The sequence below is a fragment of the Anomaloglossus baeobatrachus genome, chromosome 1 (assembly GCF_048569485.1).
Source record: "Anomaloglossus baeobatrachus isolate aAnoBae1 chromosome 1, aAnoBae1.hap1, whole genome shotgun sequence".
Taxonomy (NCBI): Eukaryota; Metazoa; Chordata; class Amphibia; order Anura; family Aromobatidae; genus Anomaloglossus; species Anomaloglossus baeobatrachus.
Window position 1 is genome coordinate 798,326,111 of NC_134353.1, and position 18,777 is coordinate 798,344,887.

Consider the following 18,777-nt stretch of genomic DNA (forward strand, 5'->3'; position numbering starts at 1 on the left):
GCCCAGTCACAGTCCAGACCTAATCCCATTGAGAATCTGTGGCAAACTTGAAAATGGTTGTTCAGACACCTCCATCTAATCTCACTGAGCTAGAGCTATTTTGCAAGAAGAATGGGCCAAAATGTCAGTCTCCCAGAAGTGCAAAGCTGATAGAGACATTCTCCAAATGACTTGCAGCAGTAATTGCAGGGAAAGGTCGTCCTACAAATTGTTGACTCGGGGCTGAATACAAATCCACATCACAATTTTCAGATTTATGTTTTTTAAATATTTAGAAAACCATATATAATTTCCTTTACACTCCACAAATACTTGCTTCTTTGTGTTGGTAGATCATAGAAAATCACAATTTGTAGGTGTAACGTGTAAAGTTCACGGAGTATGAATACTTTTTCAAGGCACCATACCGTCTATTATGGCTGATTTAGTAATGGTTCATACTGCATTTTTTAGCTCATGTATTAGCACAGCAGCCGCCTGCATTAAATAAATGCCGTCTGGCTGTCTTGCGTTGCAACACAATGAGTGTCATCTATAAATGTGATGGACTCTCCTCCATTCTGCTGCTGCTTCAGTAATAATTTGTGTAATTAATACGATGACAATGTCTGCACGCTGTGTCCTCCACACATCTGCCGCCGGAGCCGAGGCGGCATCATTTTTCTGCTGAATTGTCAAGTCCGTTCTGTAATGCACATACTTGTCCTGATCTCCAGCAGGACAGGATTTTACTCCTTAGTCGCAGTTCAGGTCTTATGGGCTGGCACTTTAATGTGTCTAATGCCATATTTTAATAGAGGTTAATATTCATGGGCGTCATTAAATACCCATCTGTGGGATGGAACAATAAATGCTTTTATTTTATGATGACTGTGGCCATAAACAGCCTTACTTGTGTCTTCTTTAATGAACCAGTGAAAAAATTATCCTACGGGGTCAGAAAGTAGGAAACCTGAACACTAAAGCGAAAACAGCTTAAAATATAACTTTTTTATAAATGTTTTAAAAACCAGAAGGTCACTTAAAACCAATATGAGTAACCTACATACAGTATATGACAAAAGAGAGTACACCCCTCACATGTTTATAAATATTTTATTATATCATTTTGTGGGACAGCACTGAAGATATGACAATTTAAAACAATGTAAGGCCTAAAACACACTTCCGCAAAAAAAACGTACGTGTCTTACGGTCCGTTTTTCGGGTCCGTGTTCCATTTTTTTAGGGGCGTTTCTCCGGTACGTATGGCATCCGTGTGATGGCGTATGCGCGCCGTGTGTGCATGTGGAATGTCCGTATTGACATAAAATACGTACGTGTGCTGTCCGTGTGCTGTCCGTTTTTAAAGGCCCGCATTCTTACCCAATTAACGATTTTAATCATTCATCATGAGATCCTGGTGGTGTTGTTTGCTTTTTATTGACCTGATAGATTGGTAACAAGTGTTTCAGATTTTGTGATGAAATACGGACACGGACGATACGTGCTGAACACGGACATACTCCGTGTGCGGTCCGTGCAGGCACGGACCCATAGACTAAAGCGGGTCCGTGCCTGCGTGTTGCCGGCCAAAAACGGACATGTCGTCCGTGTTGAAAAGCGCACACACGTACTTATGACACGGACACACGTTCCGTGTGATTTTACGTACGTGTGCCATCTTCCATTGAATAACATGGGTCTCCATGTGTACGTGTCTCCGGTACGTGCAAATACGTACCGCACACGTACAAATTACACGGATGTGTGTTGTGGGTCTAAAGTAGTCAGGGTACTGCTTTTATTACTATGTAAATTTAGTGTGCCCTCTAAATAACTCGACACACCGTTATTAATGTCTAAATTCCTTGCAATAAATGTGAGTACAACCCTAAGTGAAAATAGCCAGATTTTGCCCAAAGTGTCAATATTGTGTGGAGACCATTATTTGCAAGCACTGCCTTAACTCACATGGGCATGGAGCTCACTGGAGCTTCACAGGAGCCACTGGAGTCCTTTTCCATCCTCCATGATGACATCACGCAGCTGGTTGATGTTAGAGATCTTGCGCTCCTCCACCTTCCATTTGAAGATGCCCCAGAGATGCTCAATAAGGTTTAGGTCTGAAGACATACTTGGCCAGTCCAGCACCTTTACTCTCAGTTTCTTTAGCAAGGCAGTAGTCATCTTGGAGGTGTGTTCGCTATGTTGACCTATTGCCCTGTAGCCCAGTTTTCAAAGGGAGGGGATCACTCTCTGCTTCAGTATGTTGGCATTCACGGTTTTCTCAATGAACTATAGATCCCCACAGCTGGCAGTACTAATGCAGCCCCAAAACCATGACACTCCCACCACCATGCTCGATTGTAGGCAAGACACCCTTGTCTTTGTACTTCTCACCTAGTTCCCGCCACACACACTTGACACCATCTGAACAAAATAAGTTTATCTTGGTCTCATCAGACCACATGATATGGTTCCAGTAATACATGTCCTTAATCTGCTTGTCTTCAGCAAACTGTTTATAGGCTTTTTTTTTCAGCCCTAATTGGACTGAGAAAACAATTGCAGCATGCTTTGAGTGACTGTTCACTCTCACCCATACAAGTCTATGGGTGCTAGTGAAACATTGGACTGCACTCGGATGACACCGGAGTGCAGTTCGACATACGCACAGGCTAACAATGGAGGAGATGGAGAAATTACACTCTCCCTCTCCTCTGCAGTTGTGATCCGATTGCTTGTGTGGCCCCAGCTTTATCTGTTGTCTACAATTTCCCCAAATACATTTTTTTTACTATTATTTTATTTAAATTGAGTAGAGAGGGTGAATTCATGAACAGTTAGGGTAACTCGGCGTTGAGTGAGAGCACCACCATGCATTCTTATGGTGCCACTGTCAAGCCCCACAGCTAGGTAGGGTCACCTTAGGGATGGCTAGGGTTATTTAACCTTAACTACAGCTGTACCTGGATTATGAAAGTTATTATTTTCCCCTCACCCATGACAGCACCACGTGAGAGAGAGGGATCCGCCCACCGAGGACAGGAAACCATTCTGAAATAAAAGGGCGGTACCTCTCCCCTTCGTTAGTTGGTTTCCTGTCCTTGATGGGAGACCTTGTTCTGGAATACGGCGGTTGAAGTAAGATGTTTGAAGTACAGAAGCTGTATTTACCCAGCCCCGTCCGGTGTCCGGAAAAGCAGGGTGAGTCCTGCGGTGCCGTTCTTCGGGGCTGGAAGAGCCGTCCACCAGCCCTTAGGGAACCTGGTGTGCGGCAGGGCCCATCAGGGGTTCCGGACCGCCGCTCCATCCTCCCCCTTGCGCTCCCCTGCTGCCTAGGACTTCCGAATATGGCGCACTCTGGGACGCGCGCAAGGCATGCAGGGTACAGGAGGCGTGCTTGCGTGACGTCTCCTGAAGAAGATGGCGGCGCCCATGCAGCAGCGGCGGTGTTTCAGGGCAGACGCCGGCCGTCTGGACACCGCTGGGCGCATTGAAACGGTGGGGGGCACCTTATGGGACCGGAAGGTTGAGGAGCAGCACGGGTGCTCATGCCTACATCCCAGGATGGCTTCAGAGAGGCAGCAGCACTCTCTGGAGCACCGGCAGCATAGCTGTATGAACAGTCACCGTTCTAAGTGAAACAAACCTGCCCGGCCTCAATAGCCAGAAGGGCAAATCCTCTTGTGGCTCCATGACTTCTGCAGGACCTGTGGATGTTCCGACGAAGCCTCCAGGACCGGTACCCTTGATCTCCTGGGGTGGGTGAGTGATCTTCGTGAATGTCATCTGCATCATTAGGTGGCTCCTAAAATCCATACGGAGTGTCCCCTGTGCAGAGAGCCGATATGGCCTGCGGGCCGTGTGTCGGAGACCCCTTGTGTGGGGCATGGTTGGCAATGGCTCTGCTTCGATCTATGGATTGCTGCATGCGGGTTACAAATGTGTATATGTTGTGAGGTAGCGACCACCATTATGGTAAATGGTCGCTATATGTCGCAGTGGAGAAGGTCGCTGCGATATTAACCTGGAGGGGTTGCTATGGGACTTGTAGTTCCACAAAGGCTTCTTTCTGCAACTAAGGGCCAGGTTCCCTTTAATAAGCCCAGTGTGCTGTGCAGGTGTGGAGAATCACAGTCCTCCACCTGTGGGTGTGTCTGGTCTGATTAGGAGACTCAATGTGTGTTCTGCAGAGTGTGAGAGTAGAGCTGGGAGCTCTGGATGTATCAGCATGTGTGGAGGCTGAACACAGGGTTCTGGTATTCAGTCTGGGTTTAGACTGGAAGTAGTGTGCAAGCCAGGCTGGTTAGTGCTATGGCTACTGGACCAAGGCTCTCCTTGAGTGGAGAGACAGACAGGAGTCTGCAGAGTGTCTCTGGGTTCTTGGAAGGAGCCACAGAAAGTGTTGTTCCCTGGCAGGAGCCAGAGTGTACAGGTGCCACACTTCCAATAGAGACCGTATTGGACTGGAAGCCCACGGTATGTGGTTGTGCTATGTTTTTGCCTTAAGCCAGGAGAGGCCTGTTATGTTTAATGTTTGCCGTTTATGACAAGTTTTTCATAAACGGCTGGAATTTTTTATGAAGATACTGTGTCGTCCTGTGACCTTGCCTATGCCTACCTGAGCTAATCCTCACAATGTATTGCTCTATGGTTTGTAGCAGCCCCTTCCTTTGTGACAATTCAGCAGCGGCATCCTCCACGGTTGGCAACAACACCCCTATGACATACAGCAGAAGTTGGGGTCCATGCCTACAGATTGACATGTACACAGTGACAGCTCTGTCTTAACAGCTGTCACTAACAGTGGGGGCTTGTTACTGTCAGTTACGGCACTCACTCTCCAGGTCCCATATGCATGCTCCTGTATGCACGCACTTGTCGGAAACATCAGCAGGAATTCTGAAGCCGACTATTGCCAAATCCCTGCACGGCCCGTGATTTTTAGGATCTGGCTACAAACTATTGTAGATCAGCTGAAGGATACAACTCCTCGGGAGTATATCTTTTTCTAAACTTACCACTGCTGCAGGGAGCAGCGGCATTCTTGCAGAGTCGTCAGCCGATGCTATCAGGCTGGGGGCCCGTTGTGCAGGATTGTCTAATCTGGCCGGAATGGCATGGTTGAAGGGCTGTCCCATATGCCTGCAAACCAAGCATGAATTATGTTCAGGGGCGTATGTCGCTCTGCTCCTTTTGGTAAACAGCTGGAAGATGCGTTGGAGACCGTATCCGACGCCAAGCAGCCCTTCCAAAGGTTATCCCTTTTGTTCCAGCAGAGTAGATACTCAAGGTGTCAGAATAGGCCCTGGGGGCACTTTGCCATGCCATCATGTCTCTGAGACACGCTATTTCCATGCGGGGCACTATGATATTGTGCTTACCGGCGGCTCCATGGGGCCTGTTCCACTCCAGGGCTCTCCAATGGCAAATCCTGTCTGCCAAACAAAAAAAAAAAAAAAAGCCCTTAGGAAGATATTCGAAGGGGACATCATTCTCTCCTTGCCAGTCAAGACTTCCCTGCTTTGGTGGACGTCCATAGGCAACCTGTCTGTGGGGTTCCTGGCTACCTCGGCATCTGAAGGTGGTCACTGCTGATGCCAGCCGGTACGGCTGGGGATGCTCGCCTCCAGGTGCAGATATCCCTGGGCTGGTGGTCAGCGCAGGAAGCAGCACAGCCCTCACTCCTCCTGACGCTAGGGTCTTACAAACGAGCACTAAATTCCCTTTGCCCCCTCCTCCAGGGTTTTCTCGTTCGGTTGCTGTCGGTCACTCAGTCTACCGTCTCCTTCCTGAAACGCTGGGGGGGGCACGATCCCCATCCCTCATTCTGGCATCTTACGGTCTTTACTGGGACAGAATCCCCCTCGGCTCTACACTTCACTGGATTCTAAATGCCAATGTTTTTTCCATGGTCTCGTGGTAAGCTTGTGGCCTTGGATGTGTGAGCTTGTGGGTTTGAATCCCGATGGGCCATTCCTGTAGTTGGCAGCTTACCTCAGGCGCCATCAACCGCGGCAAGGGGAATGATCCCTGAATCCGCGGATCTTTCAACGGTTGTGGCTCTGTGGAGAATACCACGGAGAGACCTGTTTACTCCAGGCTAAACTGGCATATAGACTTCTTGTTCCATGTTCCCAGCAGTCCAGCCCTCGCGGTGAATGCGCTTCCATTCCATGGACCTTCGGAATAGCCTATGTCCTTCCCCCTGTTGTCATGCTCTCGATGGTTCTCCAAGAGCTCGGGGAAGCTCGGGCGAGGGTCCTTCCCCTCGCCCCCTTCTGGCCCAAGGGGCCATGGCTCTCTCTCCTGAGGGCATTGTCTGTCCCGGATCCTGGGGTTCTGCCAGGGATTCCGGACCTGTTAGTGCAGTTACCTGTGTTCCTCGTGCAGGCAATGGGTTTTTTCATTTCACAGCTTAGAACTTGAGAGGCTGTTGCTGATGCGCAAGGGTTCTCCTCTGACCCGGTCTCTTCCTTGCGGAAGAGCCATAAACCGGTTACCACTACACTCTATGGGAGAGGGTGACAAAAGTTCCCCTTCTTTGCAAATGGTCCCTTGGGTATGAGTTCCTATTCCATGCAAATTGGCATTCTTGCAGACGGGGTTGCTCTAGGATTCTCAGTGTACACTCTAGGGGTTCCTGTTCTGCCCTGGGAACCTTATACATTGGAAAACTGGCAGCAGATCGGTGGGTTCAAGGTTATTGGGTTTGTGAGTTCATGCCTGACAGTTCCACCGGGGGATCAAATTAGGGTTGGACGCCCTCACGAGTCCTCCCTTTGAACCTATTGCCAAAAAAAAAAAAAAAAAAATTCTCCCTGACATTGGAAACGATTTTGCTCTGGGCCTTGGCATTCGCTCGCAGAATTAGTGCTTACACGCCTTATCGGTAGTACGGCCCTACGCTCAGTTGTTCAATGATAGGCCGGGTCAGGTGTTAATAGGACCTTTTCTCCCAATGGTCGCCTCTCGATTCCATAGCACGCAGGGTATAATCCTCCCTCCTTTTGCGGCCATCCTACAAATACAGGGGTAAAACAGATTAATACGTTGGAGGTTCATAGGGCCCTGCTTCTCTACATCTCAGTGACACATAGTGTGGGGAAAACAGTCCTTTTTCATAGCCCTCTCTGTAGTAGAAAAGGTCTGTGGGTGTGAAACTGCACTATCTCTAGGTGGATTAGGGAGGCCATTGCTTAGCCTACTCATCTAGTGGGACTGCCTTCCCTGAGAGCTTAAGGGCCCTTTCCACCGGTGCGGTGTCGCCCTCCGGGGCTGAGAAGACGCAGGTATCTATTGACTGGATTTGTAGGACCGCTACCTGGTCTTCACATTCTCCTTTTTCTTCCGTCACTATCGGTTGGATCTATCCTCCTCGGCTGATCTCTCGTTTTGTAGAAGGGTGCTTGAGACGTTGGTCCCTCCCTAATACATTATTCTCTGGAAATCTCTCACGTGGTGCTGTCATGGGTGAGGGGAAAACACCTCGGTTACTTACCGGTAGCCGGTTTTTCCAGAACCCATGACAGCACCCATATAATCCCTCCCTTTTCACCCTTAGTGTGCACTATTCTGGGTGTGCATGTGTGTGTGTTATAGTTGGTGATAGAGTTAAGTTCTAACGTTTGTTGGAGGTCCTCTCAATTCTCGGTAATCAACTGACGAAGGGGAGAGGTACCACCCTTTTATTTCAGAATGGTTTCCTGTCCTCGCTGGGCGGATCCCTCTCTCTCACGTGGTGCTGTCATGGGTTCTGGAAAAAACGGCTACCGGTAAGTAACCGAGGTGTTTTTCAACTACCAGCACCCCTCTGAGTACTATAAATTTTGTGTGTGTATGTATATACTAGCTGTACTACCCAGCTACGCCCGGGTTAATAACTGCTGTCACAAAATAGAATGTATTAACAAAAAATTATTCTGCACACAAAAACCACAAAACAAATATATAGAAATGTAATTATTAAAAGACAAAAACTAGGCTTATAGAAGCATTTCACAACATATATTTCAACACCACAGATATTCCACACAGATTTAACTAAATTGGCCAAGTAATGCATCATAGGACCTGTGAGTTTCTGCTACTCGTTGCAAACTATTGTTCCTTTTCTGAAGCACAATATCACGGCTTTGAAAATCATTACCTACAATCAAGATGGCTACCTCATCAAATGTGGGAGCATTGAAACGTCGCTGATGTTCACCCTTGTGTCAGCTCAAAAGACAACCTTGTAATCGTCATTTGGCATACATTCAAGTGCAGACTTGAAAAGTTGAACATATAGATTGTTGGAGTGAAGGAACTGCTGCAAAATAGTGACAATATCATGGCGAGTGTTAGGAATTAAAGAGCATCTCCGCTGAGCCTCTGCTTCTGCATTTCCCATGAAGAAGAGTTGAAGAAATTGAGGTTCTTCTCCTTGCAATGGAAGCAGTGACCCATTTGAGTGGTAAACCTGTCCTTGAACTTTAAGGCTATGTGCCCACACTGCGGAAAATGCGCGGATTTTGCCACGGATTTCTCGCGGAAAAGCCGCGGAGTTTCCAGAAATCTGCAGCACAGCTACTCCCCAGCCATTTCTATGGCATTTGGGAAATGCTGTGCCCACGCTGCGGATTTTTCCGCAGCGGAAATCGTGCCGATTTTCGTGCGGAAAAATCTGCAGCATGTCAATTATTGTTGCGGATTTTCGTACGGATTTTGCCTATTCAATTGAATTTAAAAAATCGCAAAATCCGCAACAAAATCCACGTCAAATCCGCATTAAATCCGCACCTATGAAAAGGTGCGGATTCCGGGGGAAAGCTGCGGATTTTGATGCAGAAAAATTCGCAGATACAGAGTCTCGTGGGCACATAGCCTAAATGTCGGCATAAATCCTGTTGTAAACATTTCTTTTGTTGCACCAAATGATGTCATTTGGAAGCAGGAGTTGTACTTCCTAATGTTGTCCAAGAAATGCTTTGATATTGTACTGGTACCTGTCATCAGAGACTTTAGGGGATCTGGTGGTGACAGGAGAGGTAGAAGTTTTATCTTGCCATTTGCACAGCATAAACCTGACGGTTCATCTTTCCATTTCAGGGCACTGCAGTACATGCAGTTCACATCCATTTTTCCTATCTGAACTTTAGAATGATCCTGATAGTTTATGTCTGATTGGTAACAAAAGGCAGCATGTTTCAAATCTCCAACCATTTCCTGTGCCTTGGTGGAAGAAATAGCAATTCTCTTAAGCTGGGTTCACACGCACAACGACAGCGACAACGACGTCGCTGTTACGTCACCATTTCCTTTGACGTAACAGCGACCTTAAATGATCGCTAGTAAGCTGTCAAACATGTAATTTTAAGCAGCGACGGAGCAGCGATCATAGCGACCTTGACGGTCGTTGTGCAGTGTCACATGCGTCGCTATGCGACGACTCAGACCTTGATAGAAGCGTGGTGTTTACCCTTAGACATGTTTTGTGTTGCCTCTTTTCACGCCCCTCTGTTCCGATTGGTGATCGCTACAGCGCCTTTGTGTTGCCTTTTTTCACGCCCCTCTATTCCGATTGGTAATCACTACAGCGGCGCCTGATTGGGTGACCGTGCCAAACTTTTTCAACACGCAGTTTGAATGTACTACGTGGAACAAAGAATGGAACTTAAAGAATGAAATCACTGTAACGCCTTCGGCAAGGTACCCAATCGGAACGCTGTTGTAACCACCAATCGGAGTCGTAGGGGCGTTGCAAAATACACTGCAAAAACACGCCCTTGTCCTGCTTTCAGTTTTACATCACTGCCTTCAGCGTCGTCGCGACCGTCACTGCTGCGGTGTCAAGCACAAGGATGCTGAGCTTATCATCATGGCGTAGCGGGATAGCAGCGATCAAAAAATTACCTGGAATATTCAGGAGCGAGCAGCGATTTCGCAGCAGGGGTCTGATCGTTGTTATGTGTCACACACAGCGACGTCGCTGTTGAGGTCGTTGCTACATCACAGAAAATGGCGACTTAGCAGCGATGTCGTTGTCGTCGTCGCTGTGTGTGACACCACCTTTAGTGTCAAGTCGGCCTTCTCTCTGCTGAGATGACTCATTGGCCCTTGAGGAAGCAGCTTTTCTCTTATCTGCAAGCCTCGCTTCCCTCTCTTCAGAAAGTTCATTTGGCTCTTAAAAAAGCAGTTCTTGTTCTCTTGCTGTAAGCCTCGCTACCCTCTCCTCAGAAAGTTCATTTGGCCCTTGAGGAAGCAGTTCTTGTTTTCATGTCTGCAAGCCTCGCTTTCCTCTCCTCAGAAAGTTCATTGGCTCTTGAGGAAGCAGCTGCTGTTCTCATGTGTGTCAGCCTTGTTTCTCGGTCTTCACATTTTTCATTGGCCCGTAATGCAACTTTTCTTTTCGCATCAGCTGACATTCGTGCCAAGGTATTCCTTTTCTTATGAGGCATTATTGTGGTAAAAATAGTCTGTAACTGACAGTTTCTATATCCTCTCACGTAGAGGTAATATGACTGACATCAGCCTTTCCACCAACACACCCTAACTGACATCCTATTACCTCACACAAGCTTTCTTATACTGAGAATGTCCTTTGTTGCCTATATTAACCAATCAGAGCTCTGATTAATTAACTGTAGCAAAATAGAAGTTGAGCTGTGATTGGTTGCTATTGGCAGCCTGATAAATCTCCAGGCAACAGAAAGCCCTCCCCCTGACAGTATATATTAGCTCACACATACACATATAGACAGGTCATGTGACTGACAGCTGCCGTATTTCCTATGTGGTACATTTGTTGTTCTTGTAGTTTGGCTGCTTATTAATCAGATTTTTATTTTTGAAGGATAATACCAGACTTGTATGTGTTTTAGGGCGATTATGTGGTGAGGTTGGTGTATGTGTGGTGAAATGTGTGCTGAGGGTGGTATATGTGTTCAAGCATGTGGTAGTGTGTGGCGCATTATGTGTGTGTGTGTTCATATCCCCGAGTGTGGTGAGTATCCCTTGTCGGGGCCCCACCTTAGCAACTGTACGGTATATACTCTTTGGCACCATCGCCTCATTCTTTATGTCCCCCTTGTTCACATCTGGCAGCTGTCAATTTGCCTCCAACACTTTTCGTTTCACTTTTTCCCCATTATGTAGATAGGGGCAAAATTGATTGGTAAAGTGGAACACGCGGGGTTAATATTTCACCTCACAACATAGCCTATGACGCTCTCGGGATCCAGACGTGTGAGGGTGCAAAATTTTGTGGCTGTAGCTGCGACAGTGCAGATGCCAATCCCGGGGACAGACAGACAGACAGACAGACAGACAGACAGACAGACAGACAGACAGACAGACAGACACACATTCAGCTTTATATATTATATATATAATTTTATTTTTTTGTTTAAGACATATGTTTTGAGTGACCTTATAGTTTTTAAAACCGTTATATTTTAAAGTTTTCTCTGTACAGTAGAGTTATGGTTTCCTTTGTGTCTTCTATACATGAAATATTTTTTTAGTCACATGATGCAGATTATGAATATTGGCACACAGACTGCATGATTATTTCTTTATATACCTATAAAATATACTATAGATTCGTAGCTGCAGAGAAATTCCTGGTGACCACACAGCAGCCGGTCAAAAGCCTACACAGGTTTACCTGTGCTCCATGGGCTGTGGGGTTTATAATTTGTCATCTGGCATCAGGGGCGATCGAAGGAAATCGGATTAACCCCATAGCTGGCCTTGACTGGCTGAGGGATCGGTCTTGGTTGTGGCGGAGGTATTCAGTGATTAGGAGTAACCTTTAGGCTGTGTGATGAGTTTTTGGAGAGTTTTTGACGCTGCACATTTTCACTGTTGCAAAATCTTACAGTTCCAGGAAAGTGGATGAGATTTATAGAAAGCTCCTGCCCACGGTGCTGCTTTTCTTTACTCAGCGTCAAAAGGCAGTGCCTGGTTAAAATCCACAACATGTCAGCATCTCTTGCAGTTATGCGGAGTTTTGTGTGCATTTTCCTAATAGAAAATCCACAGGTAAAAATGCATATGCTTTTTAGTGCATTTACCATGTGGAAAACACATGTGATCCGCACATAATTATATCGAAGTTTTGTCAAAGCCAAATACAAGGAAGCATCAATAACAAAGCAGCTATTCACATTATTGGAGTTTCATATTAACGCATGATTTTGCTTGAAGACCATAATCAACCATCTCTGTTATTTGATGCACATCAACAAAATCGCATTCTGGCAGTATTTATGCAGTATTCCGTTGTGCTCTTTTCAAAGAATAGGTGGGTCATGTACAACATTTTTATAGAACGAAAGGCACTCACCGGAGTTGCTGTATCAAAAAGACTTTATTCCCACGTCGGGTTACATGTGAAGGCAATCGGGGAATGGGGGAACACAGAGCACATTGGACTGCACAAACCTGACATGGCAACAAGAAGCAAAAATCACACTGACATATACAAATATATACTCACAAATGCAATGAAAAACACACAAGTAACTTGATTTAAGTAACGGGTGCAGAAATTCTACAACTGAAAAACTCCCCAAATCCTGATGATGTGAATATAACCTTAGGCTACTTAGGCTCTTACGTCACCTCCTGCTGCAGAAATGCCACCGTTCTATCCACAGCGGATATTTTAGGAGGAGAGAAGTTGCATATTTCACCCTTTGAATTACAAGACTACATTCCTGTAGTGTTCAGTGCGTTTTTGATGCTGCAGATTTTCAGTAGCAATTTACTTTTCTTGTATTTTTATTGCATTTTCATCTCCTGTTCTTGTCAAATTTTAAATAAAACGCCTTTCTTTTGGAAACTTCTTTGCCGAATTACCTGGCTTCCATCACAGTTTATTGGATTGGTGCAGAATACATGCATTTTTAATTAGTTTCCTCTGCAGAAACACAAAAAAAAAAATCACAAGTTAATTTCCACTTAGGCTATGTTCACACACTGCGTTTTTTTGCGTTTTTTGCTGCAGAAATTTCTTGAGAAGATGGTTGTACCTTTCTGCAGACATTCCCCAGCAAAATCTATGGCAAAAAAAATTAGTTGTGCACACACTGCGTTTTTTTCTTAAGAAAATCTACTGAAAGAATTTTCTTAACAAAAAGAATGAGCATGTCACTTCTTTTCTGCAGCTAACTACGTTATTCACTCCATTGACTGTAATGTAATCATGCAGGGAATAACGCAGGTAGCAAGTTATGTGCGTTTCATTGCGGTTTCCTGCGTTATTCCCGCGTTATTTTGCGTTTTTCGGGACATAGTGTACATCACTGCCTGCGTTTTGCAAGGAAGTGATGTGACTAGGAGAGGAAGAGAAAGTTCTTCCATTTTCAGTGGTGTAGGAAGTATACATATATAATGCACAGACACATAGAAATCTAATGTACATATTAAAAATAATAAAAAAAAGCTTCTGCTCCGCCGTATTTTTACCGTCCAGCCAGGTAAGCACACAGCGGCGGCCCGGTATTCTCAGGCTGGGGAGGGCGAGGGCCATGATTAATGCACCTTACCCACCCACCCCTTCCGCAGTCCAGAATATCAGCCCGCCGCTGCCCCGAGAATGTCACATCAATTATCCATTAGTCCCAGCGTGTCCCCCGACTGTTCCTGTTGCAGTGATGCGGTGGCAATCAGGGTAATAATTAGTTAACGGCAACCAATAGCTGCCGCTAAGTCCAAGATTAGTAATGGCAGTGTCTATGACACGCCATTACTAAAATGTGAGTGACAGTAAAAACACACACACACACAGCCCCGAAAAATTGCTTTATTTGGAAAAAATAAATACTCCACTTTATTAACCCCCCAAACACAGCTCCGACGTAATCCACACCGATGTCCTGCGGCGCTTCCAGCACTGCTCCAGGTGCGTGTGACAGTTCTCCACGCAGCCTCGTTCAGTGAGCGAGAGCTTAATGCGGCTCCCTGAGCGAGGCTGCAAAGGTAACTCCAGGACATTTCTCACGGTCGGTGATGTGAACACATTACCGGCCTCGAGAACTGCAGTGTATCCTCAGTGTGTCACAGCTGATTGATAAATACTGTGGGGGGGAACCCAAACATCATAAATAAAGCTGGAATATCTATCCCTCTTTTATGTATCTATGTATCCCTCTATCTATGTATCTATCTATGTATGTATCTCTTATCTATGTATCTCTTATCTATGTATCTCTCTCTATTATCTATCGATTATCTCTCTAGCTATATATTATGTTAAAGTAGCTGTTAAAAGCATTAAAAAACGCAGGGACCAACCTGCAAAAAAACACACCACAAACGCACCAAAGTGTAGTAATAACGCATGCATTATTACCTGCGTTATTGGTGCGTTAATCATTTACTCTCAAGAAATTTCTTAAGAAAAATCATTTTTCTAGTGGGCACATAGCCTTACAGTGATCATGAGGTTCCTATAAATCTCATCCACTTTGCTTGAACTATAATATACTGCGCTTTTTCTGTATGCAAATACGCAGCATCAAAAAGGGCAGATATGCACCATGGCAACTTGGCCCAAAAGATTAAATTATCACGCAAATATGCATCATTAATTTACATGCTGCAGATCTTGGAGGTTTTCATTTCAGGGTTTGCTAAATACTAACAGTGTATTATTCACACTGTTAGGATTCAGCTCGGTCATGACATGAAGGTCACTATGTAAATTGTATACTTGAAGTCACATGTTCATTAGCTTCTCATCTACTTCTTTTAAAGGGAATCTGTCACCCTTTTGTGTTTTTTTTAGTTATTAATATGGGCATACAGGTGGCATAGAGGTGAAATTAGCCATGCCTGTATGATGGGCCGTTTTGGAAACATCCTGTTTTATATCTTCTATCTTCCAGGCTATGGAGTGTTCGCTGGCCGAAAAGATAAGCCAGCGTCCGGTCTTCATTATCTCCAATTTCTTTTCCTCTTCTCTGTGATGTGAGAAGCGCTGCCGGAAATCCCTCACCTGGGTATTCTGCCTGCCATTTCTCCCCCTTCTGTGGGTAGGCTTCAATTTTGCATTGTGCAGGTGTCGGGGAGTCACTGCCACTTCACAGTGCAGGGGAGAGACGGCAGGCAGAATGCACAGGAGCAGGATTTTCAGCCACACTCCACATCACAGGCGTATACTAGAGAAGATGAGGAGATTGGGGATAATGAAGATCGGAGGCCGGCTTATCTTCCGGGCAGCACACCCCCTATAGCCTGGAAGATAGATGATATAAAAGAAGATTTTTGCCAAATGACCCCTCATCCTGAAGGCATACTGGTATAGCTAATTTCACCTATATGCCACCTGTATGCCCATATTAACAATTAAAAACCCCCAAAAGGGTGACAGATTCCCTTTAATAGAACATCAAAATGATTAAATAAGTTGGTCGGCACATGACTACAAGTACACAATTTACATAGTGACCTTCGTGTCATGATCACTGGAACTGACAAGCTGAGCTGGATCCTAACACTGTGAATATTACACTGTGTATGTGGGAAATTTTGACCTGGAGTGGAAAACCTGGAAATTGTGTCAATTTATTTGTGTATATTGTTTGTAGCATTTGTGCAGCATTTCTTAAAATCTTATGTGCTATAAAATGCATTGAATGTTCTACAAGTTAATACACAGAAGAAAACCTGGAGCATTTTGACTGCGTGAAAACGTACCCTACACTCCCGGAGTACAGCTCAGATACTGCCGTCATCCCTGTGGTGATTTTCTGTAATATTAAAGGGGATAGCCTATAAGAATAGTCGCCAAATGTCATAATACACTTGCTTTATTCTGCCCTTTCTTTTTTTTTTTTTTGCTCGGTTGTATGTCAGGCCTCCGCCTACAAATGAAATCAGATGCTTCTGACGGACGATGTCATTGTGGCAATGAGTCTGAATTAGCTAAATAAATTGCACCATTTTTTATTATTGGATTAAGTGAGGTTCGGCTGCTATTTTAGGATCTTGACCGCTCCAGTAGGATTGTAATTCATGGCTCCTCCGAAAATGAGCAGGAGAGACTCTAAGGAGCTGGTGACCCCTACTGGACATAGTCTGCATTACATTTGTGGTAGCAATCAGCAGGTCCCTTACTGCAATAGTATAGGACATTGTATCTTCTCTACAACATGGAGTGCTAACAACCCCCGCAGCAGACAGTCACTTCACATTACATACATAAACTGTATATTAGGCTAGCTTGTGCCTGCAGTCCTGGTCTAGCTCCTTACAGTCATTTCCTTCAGTCGCTTGTGTCATGTATATGATTTGTAACTTGGTGTTTACAGATTGTATCGCAGCACTTCTGATGATCACACAGAACGTCTCATTTTGTTTTTTTGTTTTGTTTTGTTTTTGTTTTTTTTTTTACTCCAGGGAAAAGAAGTTAAAGTCCCGGGCACAAGAGCTGGTGAGCGCCTTAGAAAGACTCACAAAAAGCAGTGAAATCCGGCATCAGCAGTCGGCAGAGTTTGTCAATGACCTTAAGAGAGCTAATAGGTGAGTAATGAGTGTACACCTTTCTATTACATGGGGGAAAGTATCCTGATAACAGGAGCCCCCAGCAATCCTCTAAATTGTGTGGAACCTGGTGGCAGACGTCCATGGTGCCCACTACGTCCTGCATTCCTGCATTTATAATACCCATGTGCTGGGTCCTACAGGGAGAGACACTGGAGCCACCTTTATTTTTAAAGGGAATCTGTCACCTGGTTTTTGCTCCCTCATCTGAGAGCAGCATAATGTAGAGACAGAGACCCTGATTCCAGTGATGTCACTTACTGAGCTGTTTGCTGTAATTTTGATAAAATCAATGTCTTCTCCGCTGCAGATCTAGCAGTTATACAGAGCTCATGACAATGCTGGATTACCTGCAAGCACACCAAGTAGTCCTCTAATGAAAATCTACTGCTGATTAAACAGTGATTTTATCAAAACTACACTAAGCAGTCCAGTAAGTGACACATCGCTGGAATCAGGGTCTCTGCCCCTTCGTTATGGTGCTCTCAGATTAGGTGGCAAAAACCAGATGACAGATTCCCTTTAATCAGACAATCCTTTTAGCAGTCGCTGCTGTATATGTTCTCTTTTGGGCTGGGCTTTTTGTCCTATGTTTTGTTTTTTCGCTCTTTTTTTTGCATAGTTTTTTTACAAGAGGCGTACTTTTTTCATTTTTCCGTCCATAGTCGTGTGAGGGCTTGTTTTTTGCGTGACGAGTTGTACTTTTGAATGAAACCATCCATTTTATCATGTGGTGTACTGAAAAGCGGGGGGAAATTCCAAGCTTTGCAAAAAAGCGTAAAAAAGCAAAATTCTTTAAGGGTTTTTTAGGGGTTATTTTTTCTTTTTTCTTCAGTGTTCAGTATACAGTAAAATTGACCTGGCTCTGATTCTTTAGGTGTGTATGATTACAACGATGCCAAACATGCATAGTTTTTTGTTTTTCATTTAAACTGAAAAAAAAAATTCTGCTAATTAATATTTATTTTTAAAAATCACCATAACGTTTAAATTTTTTTGCCAATAAACCTGTGTTAAGGCTTGAATTTGAGTCCCTTATTAGCGGATTTGAACCTGCAATTATCCAATCGCTTGGGGTCTATACAACAATACCACAGATTTGCTGTATATAGCAAAATGTACGGTCTCCTATGAATGCCAGCCACAGCCAGACTTTCACAGTGCTACTGTCGTGACAGGCATGGGGGTCTTTGGAAATTTGGCACCTGTCATGGCAACCCATGAGCACCCCAGGACACGCACTGTGAAGGATCCTGTCACAGATTGAGAGAGGAATTTTTTATAATTTAAATTTTTATTAGATTATTGAGATATACAACCATACAAACATGGATTCAGGAAGAATAAAACATGTATCAAAATAATCACAAAATGTCCAAAACTGACAAGATTAAATATCAATTCAAAATTGAAATTAGCCGTTATGTCAGAAGAAGTGGAAAGAAAGAAACGAGGACTCGAGAAAAAAAGAGAGAACACTGGTAATAGGCACGATTATTTGAGAAGATGACAATATAGGGGAGAGTAGAGAAAGGCCTCCCAATGAAACCATTTCAGGGCAATTCATTCAATTTCTGTTTGAGTATGGGCAATTAGAGATTCCATTCTGTGTGTAATGGAGATCTCAGAAAACCACTCCTCCAAGGAAGGGGGATCCGGAGACCTCCAATATTGGGGAATCACTGTCTTCACGGCCTGGAGAAGATGTCTTAGAAGTGATTTTTTTTTTGTATATAGACTTTGGCATGGGCAACATGTAAAGCAAAATTGCTTCAGGAGATGGGGGGACCAATACACCCGTTACCTCCAGGACAACCTTAAGAACCTCTTCCCAAAAGGCGCTGAGAGCAGGGCAGAACATTGTAACATTGTCCCAGCAGCTGTTCCACAGTGCCAGCATTTATCCGAGACTCCGGGATACTATTTGCTCAAAGTGTGGGGGACCCTGTTGAGAGAGGAATTTAACAAGTTAACAGTCAGGCGCCGCTCCATGTATGACTGTTAAAGGCTGATGGTAAAGATGCGGGCTCGCTTCCTGAGCCTGCATAGAAGTCAGGGAGCTGAGACACATAAGTGTACTTTATATAGCAGTAAGGGGTTAATGTACCATCCTGGAAAAGCCTTCACTGTCTAAATAACATGAAGCCTGTGACCAATGCCTAATGCTTTACTCAGATGCCCATGTTCCACAAAGCGTTCTTGAATTTTTCAAGGATAAAGCAAAAACCCATTATAGTCTATGGGGCCGTTCACTTGTCTGTG

The 18,777-nt window shown here is 44.8% G+C and overlaps 1 protein-coding gene across 3 annotated transcripts in view; it reads left to right on the plus strand.

Moving 5' to 3' along the window:
• MCC (MCC regulator of Wnt signaling pathway) overlaps positions 1–18,777 on the plus strand; it is a 498,291-nt gene that overhangs the window by 472,741 nt on the left and 6,773 nt on the right. For all 3 annotated transcript variants that reach the window (XM_075325006.1, XM_075325007.1, XM_075325008.1), the window contains one exon: positions 16,372–16,494. In XM_075325006.1, coding sequence (XP_075181121.1) covers positions 16,372–16,494 — 123 coding nt within the window. The remainder of the gene's footprint in view (positions 1–16,371; positions 16,495–18,777) is intronic.